Source organism: Coregonus clupeaformis, chromosome 7 (genome assembly GCF_020615455.1).
Source record: "Coregonus clupeaformis isolate EN_2021a chromosome 7, ASM2061545v1, whole genome shotgun sequence".
NCBI classification, from domain to species: domain Eukaryota; kingdom Metazoa; phylum Chordata; class Actinopteri; order Salmoniformes; family Salmonidae; genus Coregonus; species Coregonus clupeaformis.
Window position 1 is genome coordinate 63030768 of NC_059198.1, and position 9322 is coordinate 63040089.

Genomic DNA, 9322 nt, shown 5'->3' on the forward strand with positions numbered 1-9322 from the left:
TGCCTAAGTATGGTCCCCAATCAGAGACAACGATCGACAGCTGTCTCTGATTGGGAACCACACCGGCCAACATAGAAATATACATACTAGAATATGAACATAGAATATAGATAACAAAGAATATACACACCCTGACTCAACATATCAGAGTCCCCTGAGTCAGGGCGTGACATGTATAATCATAAAATGTTTGATGTTGACGTTGATCATTAAGTATTGTATTATTTTTTTGATTATTTTTGTCTTGTCTCATAGATTCAGTTGGTATTGACTGATATGATTATTTTTGTCTTGTCTCATGGATTGAGTTTGTATTGAATGATATGTGAGTGTAATACAAACTTAAACTTGAACACTTCATCTGTGACCACATTGTTGACACGGTAAAATGCCTTCATCAACAACTATGGCAAACATTCAAACAGTCAAGTGTGATCAAACACACATCCTTAAACATTCAAACATTACTACTTGAAGTTATAACCAGGATCAAAACAGGAAGCAGAAACATGGGTCTGTTAATTAAAAGATTAATCTTAGAAGAATGGGGGCGGCAGGTAGCTTAGTGGGTAAGAGCGTTGTGCCAGTAACCGAAAGGTCGCTGGTTCTAATCCCCGAGCCGACTAGGTGAAAAATCTGTCGATGTGCCCTTGAGCAAGGCACTTAACCCTAATTGCTCCTGTAAGTCGCTCTGGATAAGAGCGTCTGCTAAATGACTAAATTGTAATTGTAAATTGTAATTGTAATTGTAAGAATAAAAAATTATGTCACCAGTTATTTTTTTTTTGCACAGCATTTCATGTCACTAAATACCTGTCAACAAGAAACAATGTTATTCTTAGTTATCCCTGTACTGTACATACAGGTTTCTGCAATGAGCTCGTACACAAGACATTGACATATACAGATCTAAGATCTTAATTTGAGCCAGTTTGCTACAGCAGGAAAATAATCCTGCAGCAACAGGAAATATGAATTATAATATGGATTATAATTAATGGAATTATTTTGTAGGGGCTGATACATTTTTCGTTAGGGTAAATCAAGTATGAAATATTAAAGTGGAAATTACACTACTGCTGTGCAGGGAAATTATCAGCAACAAAAGAGTGATCAAATTAAGATTCTACATCTGTATGGGAGGGAATAACTTAGCATTGCCTACATGGTAGAATATTAATGCTATTTTACTGTAAACAAATTAACAACAGACTATCAACACGCTTATAAGGAAGGACATTCAACAAGCACGGCACTTACACAAATTACTGTTGATTTGCTGAGAGAAATTGATGATAAAAAGATTGTGGGGGCTGTTTTGTTAGACTTCAGTGCGGCTTTTGACATTATCGATCATAGTCTGCTGACGGAACAATGGATGTGTTATGGCTTTACACCCCCTGCTATATTGTGGATAAAGAGTTACCTGTCTCACAGAACACAGAGGGTGTGCTTTAATGGAAGCATCTCCAACATAATCCAGGTAGAATCAGGAATTCCCCAGGGCAGCTGTCTAGGCCACTTACTTTTTTAAATCTTTACTAATGACATGCCACTGGCTTTGAGTAAAGCCAGTGTGTCTATGTACACTATACACGTCAGCTACTACAGCAAGTGAAATCATTGCAACACTTAACAAAGAGCTGCAGTTAGTTTCAGAATGGGTGGCAAGGAATAAGTTAGTCTTAAATATTTCAAAAAATAAAAGCATTGTATTTGGGACAAATCATTCACTAAACCTTAAACCTCAACTAAATCTTGTAATAAATAATGTGGAAATTGAGCAAGTTGAGGTGACTAAACTGCTTGGAGTAACCGTGGATTGTAAATTGGCTCAAAACATGTTGATACAATAGTTGCTAAGATGCGGATAAGCCTGTCCATAATAAAGCGCTGCGCTGCCTTTTTAACAACACTATCAACAAGGCAGGTCCTACAGGCCATAGTTTTGTCGCACCTGGACTACTGTTCAGTCGTGTGGTCAGGTGCCACAAAGAGGGACCTCGGAAAATTACAATTGGCTCAGAACAGGGCAGCATGGCTGGCCCTTAAATGTACACAGAGAGCTAACATTAATAATGTGCATGTAAATCTCTCATGGCTCAAAGTGGAGGAGAGATTGACTTCACACTACTTCTTTTTGTAAGTGTTGACAAGCTGAATGCACCGAGGTGTCCGTTGAAACTACTAGCACACAGCTCGGACACCCATGCATTCCCCACAAGACATGCCACCGGAGGTCTCTTCACAATCCCCAAGTCCAGAACAGACTATGGGAGGCGCATATTACTACATAGAGCAATGGCTATATGGAACTCTATTCCACATACGGTAACTGATGCAAGCAGTAGAATCAGATTTAAAAAACTGATAAAAATACACCTTATGGAACAGCGAGGACTGTGAAGAGACACACACACAGGCACAGACGCATATACACATAAGACACGCCCTCTACACACACGTACACATGGATTTTGCATTGTAGATATGTGATAGTAGAGAAGTGGCCTGAGGGCAAGCACTTCATGTGTTGTGAAAAGTTTTATGAAATGTAATGTCATGTAATATAAAATTGTATATAACTGCCTTAATGTTGCTCGACCCCAGGAAGAGTGGGGATCTTAATAAATATAAATAAATACAAATACAAAATGTAAGGTTTAGACAGTCAAAATATATTAGATCATAAAACTATTGTGGTGATTAAAAACACCAGGAACATATTGGGTATTACACAACATTATGAAACCAAACATATTTTGTAAAAGTCATGAAGTGAAGAAACCCTGTTGATCAACTGATCACTAGAAAAAAACAATTCAAATTTGGATTACGGCCGCATCTCTCACTCGGAACTTTGGAAAATATTATTTTCTATGTTGTTCTTTTATATTCCATTACATTATTTTTATTAAATAGATTTGTGTTGACTGTGATACAGGCACAGGAATTTGTGTCTCCTCTGCTAAATGAACACAATATGTATTTTGGCATTGGCCATTGCTATAACGGCCTAGCATTGCTTTTTACACGCACATTGTCTACAGATTAAATATATGAATATAATACTATTTGTGAGTTGACACAGCCAAGTGTGTGCCAGGAAAAAAACTACATTGCACGCTAACTCAAACTTACCAGAAGTGGAATGCGACTAAAAAGGAATGTCAGAGATTTGTTTGTGTGTCCTTGATAGGCGATTCCAAGTGCATATGTGTTTTGCAATAAAAGTGAAAATTGAGAGTGTACTCTGACTCTTAACATCTGGACAGTAAACTGTAAATGAACTTCACAAGTACTTCTCGATAATAATGAATTCTCCAAAGTGACATGTTGTTTACCAATGTCTTTATAAGTTGCTGCACCAAACCATTTCTCTATCATTCTCTATCATTCTGTTACAAAGCAGGACATAAGCATAATTCTTAGCACATCAACTTAAGAGATACGGTACCCACTAATTTACTTTTTCATCTTAATTAGATTGCTGCTATCTAAAGGCACAATATGTCAGATTTACGGATGTTCAACGATCATTTGAATCATTACAACAATCGATTCTCAAAGAATATAACTTATAAATGAGCTGAGTACAACTGTGTTACCCTGTCATAAATCTAAGGTTCTATTGCTTAATTGTTTCTGTTGCTGTTTCCATTTGAGTCTTTGTAAACACACCAATAGCTTCAAAATCTGTTTAAACTAGCATGTTGATCTCCTGTCAGACCTTGCATCAATAGTTCCATCTATCTAATTTGAGAGCGGTTACATTTCCTTTTCCCCATCCCTCAACTGGCAACAAAATGGTAGGGTCGAGCTGTTGAAATGACACATTCACATATTCTGTATGTTACTTTTCAACAGCTTGTATTCTTGTCAGTCCCATTGTTCCCATCATATACCTTATAAGCAGTTGTTTCCTATGCTTCTATTTGTATGACACCAGTGATTTACTGTCCCTTTGGTCTCTGTGTTCTCTCCCTGCTGTTTTAGATTATGGCTCTGAGTAGACTTCTGACTTTGGGGCTCTGTGTTCTCTCCCTGCTGGTTCTGCCAGGCCAGATGGAGCAGTGTGAATGCCAGGGTCCTAGAGGACTACCTGGGCCTCCTGGCCCTCCTGGGCCTGTTGGGCCTTCTGGAGTTAAATGAGTCGTAAGCTACCCTATCATAATCCAAAATATAATACTGTTGATTTTGGAGTACACTGTCACTTTAAGCATGCATATTCATTTGTGTGCCTGCTGATGGACTGATGATGAGGGGGACAGAGAACTCTGAATGACCTCAATTTGATAAGCACTCCTATTCCTACAAAAAGGCTTTGTCTGTACCAGTTGCAAAAAAAAACTGGGCCGGGGTATAATGAAAAAGCCCAATCCGGTATATTTCCTGCTGTTACCCTTTGATTAAAAAAACAAACAAATATAAGAAACATTAGACTGTTGATTTTGGAATAAACTGCCAATTTAAGCATGCCAGATCAGACTTCAGAGCACTTAGCAGGCAAATTTAAGCAGTCCTTGGTGTGTATGATGATGAACCCTCTCCCTGTAATCTCTCCATAGGAATACCTGGACTTCCTGGTCGACCTGGTCCACCTGGAGAGAGCGGTAGAGTCTTAAATATTCACTGTTCTAACTATATTATTTACGTCCCAAAAATGTAAGGGGGTAACAACACCCTTCGAAGCAATGTTGACCACAACCGTAGTGCTGCTATCTCATTGTGTGTTTTTTTTGGAAGACAAAGAACTCTGAATGACCTCAATTAGATAAGCACACCAATTCCTACAAAGAGTCTGTGTCTGTACCAGTTGCCAAAATAAACCTATTAAAAGGGGCATAGTGAATTAATAGTGAATTAATAGGGTATAGTGAATTATTAGCGGTTCACATCGAAGCCATATCTCAGACTGCCCATCTTAATATTTTCTTTTTATTGGCCAGTCTGAGATATGGCTTTTTCTTTGCAACTCTGCCTAGACGGTCAGCATCCCGGAGTCGCCTCTTCACTGTTGACGTTGAGACTGGTGTTTTGCGGGTACTATTTAATGAAGCTGCCAGTTGAGGACCTGTGAGGCGTCTGTTTCTCAAACTAGACATTCTAATGTATTTGTCCTCTTGCTCAGTTGTGCACCGGGGCCTCCCACTCCTCTTTCTATTCTGGTTAGAGACAGTTTGTGCTGTTCTGTGAAGGGAGTAGTACACCGCATTGTACGAGATCTTCAGTTTCTTGGCAATTTCTCGCATGGAATAGCCTTCATTTCTCAGAACAAGAATAGACTGACGACTTTCAGAAGAAAGTTTGTTGTTTCTGGCCATTTTGAGCCTGTAATCGAACCCACAATTGCTGATGCTCCAGATATTCAACTAGTCTCAAGAAGGCCAGTTTTATTGCTTCTTTAATCAGCATAACAGTTTTCAGCTGTGCTAACATATTTGCAATAGGGTTTTCTAATTATCAATTCGCCTTTTAAAATGATAAACTTGGATTAGCAAACACAACGTGCCATTGGAACACATGACTGATGGTTGATGATAATGGACCTCTGTACGCCTATGTAGATATTCCATTAAAAATCAGCCGTTTCCAGCTACAATAGCCATTTACAACATTAACAATGTCTACACTGTATTTCTGATCAATTTCATGTTATTTTAATGGACAAAAAAATTGCTTTTCTTTCAAACACAAGGACATTTCTAAGTGACCCCAAACTTTTGAACGGTAGTGTATGTAGGTGCCTTTCCTCATGCTGAACACGTTTACCTCAATTATCCATAAGGCCTGTCAGGATATATTTTCCTCCATCTTGGAACATTTGGAAAACCTTAAAAAAACGTATTCTCATGAACCATAAGTCCACTTCTATATTATCTATCCATAGGGCCAACTGGACTTTCTGGACCTCCTGGATTTCCAGGAGTTTCTGGTAGAGTTGGACGTGATGGAGTCCCTGGTCCACCTGGACCCCAGGGCCCTGCAGGAGCTACTGGTACACTGCTAATTGACCTATTCCTGGTTATGTATTTAATATTTGGTTCTCTCTAGTCACACCTTCTGTTTTACAGACTTAGACCTGGAACCACTGCAAGAAAGCTTGGTCAAACTGGAGTTGGGTATGAAGTGAATTTCAGAGAGCATGATCAGAATGTTATGTACTTGTATGCAAATTACAGGTCCCGTATCTTAATTTGATCACTCTGTTGTCGCAGAGAATTTTCCTGCACAGCAGGAAATGCAAACTTGTGGTGTATTCAAGGTTTAAAAAGGTTTCTAAAGTTTGTAATCTCCACTTATACATTTCAGACTTGATTTTCCATAACAAAAAAAGTATCAATCCCAACAGTTAATTATAATCCAAATAACAATTCATATTTCCTGTTGCTGCAGGATTATTTTCCTGCTGTGTGAAATGGGCTCAAATTAAGATAATGCGTCTGTAGATTATATTGTAGTTTACTAAGTATCAGTTCAACATAAATTATGCAATATTCGTAATTTTGGAAAATGCTGTGTGAATTTAGTCGAGTGTCGGCATTTGTGAAATATGACATGGCAATGTTTTATGTCTTTTAATGTTACACCGACTGCATTAATACCTGGTTTCTCTTCAGCCATAAACTATGACTTCGCCAGAAGAGTTGACAAGAAGTACTTTGTGTCACACAAGAGACAGGGTTCTTTTGACGACGCTGTTCAGTTCTGTACCAAGAGGGGCTTGGTGCTGGCTTTGCCGAAAAACGAGGAGGAAAACACTGCTCTCACTCAAGTCTTTGAAGGGGCTTTCAATAATGCGTGGCTCAATGTTGACAACAGCAAAGAGGGAAAGTTTCAGCTAGATTTGAAAGGCCATCCCCTCACCTTTTCCAAATGGGGAGATGGGGAACCAAAAGTGCCTAATGGGGATAGGGGCTGCACAATGTTGACAGAGTCAGGTGCATGGCAGGTGACATCTGATTGCTCCTTCAATGCCTATATCATGTGTGAGATATAGGGACACCTCTATGAAATGCTGTTTCTGAATTTACAATGAAATCTTTCTTCTCTTCAATTAGGATTCTTTAGGTTTTATCTCTAGGTTTCATCTCTAGGTTGTATCTCTAGGTATTATCTCTAGGTTTTATCTCTAGGTATTATCTCTAGGTTTTATCTGTAGGTTTTATCTCTAGGTTTTTATCTCTAGGTTTTATCTCTAGGTATTATCTCTAGGTTTTATCTCTAGGTTTTATCTCTAGGTATTATCTATAGGTTTTATCTTTAGGTTTTATCTCTAGGTTTTATCTCTAAGTTTTATCTCTAGGTTTTATCTCTAGGTTTTATCTCTAGGTATTATCTCTAGGTATTATCTTTAGGTTTTATCTCTAGGTATTATCTCTAGGTTTTATCTTTAGGTTTTATCTCTAGGTTTTATCTCTAGGTTTTATCTCTAGGTTTTATCTCTAGGTTTTATCTCTAGGTATTATCTCTAGGTTTTATCTCTAGGTATTATCTCTAGGTTTTATCTCTAGGTTTTATCTCTAGGTATTATCTCTCGGTATTATCTCTAGGTATTATCTCTAGGTTTTATCTCTAGGTTTTATCTCTAGGTTTTATCTCTAGGTTTTATCTCTAGGTTTTATCTCTAGGTATTATCTCTAGGTATTATCTCTAGGTATCTTGTATTTCCAGTTGTCCTGCACCTTTCATTCTTTCTTTATTCAAATTAGCTAGTTAAAATGTGGGGTAGAATATAAAACGGAAAGGGAAACTTGTCGAATAAAGCAACAAACACATTTACTTTGCCACTTGTCTGTCTCCTTCACGCTCCCTCTCTCTGAACAGACTGGCTGCTGATCATGCACATGGCTACTTTTGACCTACAGTATGATGACACAGGAATAGCAAATATATATTTCCAAGCAAGACAATATCAAGTTAAACTTTTATGAATAGGCTGACTTAGACCTGGAACCCACCTAGTAAAAGCGATGCATCTCAACACCAAAGGAAGGTATTGTCTGTGAGGGACACCCTCCTTAGTGCTGGTTTTATAGGTTTCTCTGGAGACATAATTACAAGTTATCCATACCACCAGAGGGTGAAGGAGGACCCGTATCAGTGATGTTGACCAGATAGACAGATCCTTTGCCGAGATATAGCACCCCATGTACTTGCCTAAGACTGTACTTTTCTGTACCACGTATCATATGACCGTGTACAAAACCGAAATTACCTTAGCACATACAAATCTGCCAATGGTATACAAGGTCTGCCAATGGTACAAATACTTGATAGAACTGCAATACAGAAGTCAGATATACTCTGAATCTACACAGAGAGCTGTACTGGTGTGTATTGTCTGAGAAATCGTTATTCTAGGATTTTTTTTTAATTAAAGCATTTATTTGAATCTATGTTTCTCTATTAAGTTATACATATCATCAGAGGGTGGAGTGTTAACTGCGCGTTATCGACCCAGAACATATCCGTTTTTCCGCCGGAATCACTGGACCTTTAACTCCGGATTCTTCGCTACCAGCTGGCTACAACAAAACGGACGTAGCACACGCTAGCCGTGGCCTCTTACTCACTAGCACTTCACCACCGGACCTTATGATAACTCAGCTATACAGCTGATATCTGCTGGACTGTTCCTTTTTACGGTACTACATCCTGTTTATGTTTAGCCTCAGCCCAAACATGGTTAGTTTATTGTTGTTTCGGTTATTTCTAATTGTACTATATCACTGTAGACCCCCCAGCCTAGCTAAACCAGCCTTAGTTAGCTCCTTTGTCCCTCCACCCATACACTCAGAGACCGACTCAATTGATGCCTCTAGAGATACTATCTCTTTCAGTGTTACCCAACGCTTAGGTTTACCTCCACTTTACTCATATCCTTCCATATCCTTGTCTGTACATAATGCCCTGAATCTTTTCTATAATACCCGGAAATCTGCCCCCTTTATTCTATGTACCCAACGCACTAGAAGACCAGTTCTTAAAGCCTTTAGCCGTATCCTTATTCTAGTCCTCCTCTGTTCCTCTGGTGATGTAGAGGCTAACCCAGGCCCTGTAGCCCCCAGTATCACTCCTACTCCCCAGGAGCTATCATTTGTTGACTTCTGTAATCGCAAAAGTCTTGGTTTCTTGCACATAAATATCAGAAGTCTACTTCCTAAGTTTGAGTTATTCACTGCGTTAGCACACTCTGCTAACCCTGATGTTCTAGCAGTGTCTGAATCCTGGCTCAGGAAGGCCACCAAAAATTCTGAAATTTCCATCCCCAACTATAACATTTTCCGTCTAGATAGAACTGCCAAAGGGGGTGGAGTTG

General features: G+C 38.9%; 1 protein-coding gene across 1 annotated transcript; it reads left to right on the forward strand.

The window, feature by feature from the left end:
• The first annotated feature begins 3999 nt into the window (after positions 1 to 3999).
• LOC121555375 (collectin-46-like) lies at positions 4000 to 7054 on the forward strand. Its single transcript, XM_041869205.2, has 5 exons — positions 4000 to 4142; positions 4576 to 4613; positions 5891 to 5998; positions 6075 to 6122; positions 6621 to 7054. Exons 1-5 carry the CDS (start codon positions 4000 to 4002, stop codon positions 6998 to 7000), a joined length of 717 nt encoding a protein of 238 aa, XP_041725139.1. The 3' UTR covers positions 7001 to 7054.
• The last annotated feature ends 2268 nt before the right edge of the window (positions 7055 to 9322 follow it).